The 1,798-nt window shown below is 36.3% G+C and overlaps 1 protein-coding gene across 1 annotated transcript; it reads left to right on the forward strand.

The window, feature by feature from the left end:
- The first annotated feature begins 300 nt into the window (after window positions 1-300).
- Window positions 301-1,401, forward strand: LOC107762054 (uncharacterized). The gene has a single exon (XM_016580367.2). It carries the CDS (start codon window positions 322-324, stop codon window positions 1,135-1,137), a length of 816 nt encoding a protein of 271 aa, XP_016435853.2. The 5' UTR covers window positions 301-321; the 3' UTR covers window positions 1,138-1,401.
- Window positions 1,402-1,798: the final 397 nt, after the last annotated feature.

Consider the following 1,798-nt stretch of genomic DNA (forward strand, 5'->3'; position numbering starts at 1 on the left):
AAAATAAGTGGGTCAATTCTTTCCAAAGCCGGTAACGGTATCCCTCCCTTCTTTAATTAGTTTAATTAATTACCTTCTCCTCGTCGTACTATATTTTTACTCTTTGTTTCTTGAACTACAACTTTAATTTCAATAATTTTATTTCCTTATATATATGCTGCCTATTAATTTAACTATCCTTAGTTTCCTAATGTGGTACACTAATCCTAACCGTGTCATATGTTAGGACACGGTTAACACATTACCTCTTATAAATAATAATTGGATAATGGATCTCTAAGTACATGCTCTTGTGCGCAATTTGCGAAAAGAGAGTAGGTAATGAGAATGGCAAAAGAAATCCATAGTGAAAGAAGAGGGGAAATTTCAAGAACCAAGAAAGTTGGCAGCAGCAGTAATAGCATTAAACTATTTGGAGTTGTGATCAGTACTACTTCTGAGAGTTCTAGTTCAAGATCAAGAAGTGCCAATATGGGAAGAAGAAACAATAATAATAGTAATAAGGGAACAAGATGGGGTGAAGATGAACACAGGGCATTCTTGATTGGATTGGAGAAACTTGGGAGAGGAAATTGGGCTGGAATTGCTAAAGAATTTGTGCCAAGTAGAACACACACACAAGTTGCTAGCCATGCCCAGAAATATTTTGAAAGACTGGTGGCTGAAAAAGATAACAAAAGAGCAGTGATCAAACGCCAAAAGTCCAGTGTCTTCGACATTAATTTGGCTGAAGAGTCTTGTCCTTCATCTTCACCTACTAACCAACCTGTCTCAGAAGAAGCCAGTTCGGTAGTTATTCCAGTAACGAAAGACAACAGCAAAGGCAAAGAATATTTGAATCAACAAACTCCAATTTCACCAATGCCAATCAGTTACAGAGTTCCAGGATTTCCTCCTATCCCTATGGCTTACAGTAAGAATTCAAGTAATGATCGGGGACCTCATGTGTACACGGCTTCTTGGGTTCCTAATATTCGGTTTAATGGAAACTATGCCTATTTTCCCATGACATATTATCAGTTTGCTAACATTAGTGCACACAATTTTGCCTCATCATCACCTAATGCCACTCCAGAACAGCATGTTTCGTCTCAATCTGATCGTGCGTCTGTGGACAATCTGGATCTTACTACATAGCTATTTAAGATAGAACGGCAATCAGTGGCGGACGGACATGGTGGAAAGCGGGTTCAACTGAACCCGCTTCGTTAAAAAATAATATTGTGTATATGTATAAATTACGATTAAAGCTGCATAACTTTTGTATAAATATTTTATTTGAACCCACTTGACAATTACTATTTTACGACTAAAGTTATGTACTTCTAAAATTGAACCCGCTTGCACAAAATCCTGGATTCGCCACGGCAATACCTTTTTGTTTGACAAGATTTAGCCAATTTTAATTTGAATCTCTGTTAGCGACATAGAATTTTACTTTGTTGTAAGGAAATTTTTGCCCTAACTGTTGGTATACTTGCTGAGGATATGTTAGATTAGGCTTGTTATATGTAGCAGTTGTCAGCTTTATATTGGTCTCTCTTATGAAAACTTAATATATTTACTTGTGGCATCAATAGCAGTAAATTTTCTAGTTTTGGACGGGAAAGGAAAGTCTTTTGCGTCCTGGGAAAATCATCCATCTGGTTCTGAAATAATTAACTCTATTTCTGTTGTTCTTTCTTTCTTCCCTTAATCCGAGTAAAGGGTATCCAAGATCTGTGATATACTGTATAATTTTGTTTAATAAAATTTCAGAAACTTAGGAATTTCTTGTGTATCAAGAACTTAGGGACGA

Source organism: Nicotiana tabacum, chromosome 24 (assembly GCF_000715075.1).
Source record: "Nicotiana tabacum cultivar K326 chromosome 24, ASM71507v2, whole genome shotgun sequence".
Classification (NCBI taxonomy): domain Eukaryota; kingdom Viridiplantae; phylum Streptophyta; class Magnoliopsida; order Solanales; family Solanaceae; genus Nicotiana; species Nicotiana tabacum.

What these genes read in the sequence shown, in the direction of transcription:
- LOC107762054 (XM_016580367.2), top strand. Translation starts at nt 322, where the DNA reads ATGAGAATGGCAAAAGAAATCCATAGTGAAAGAAGAGGGGAAATTTCA.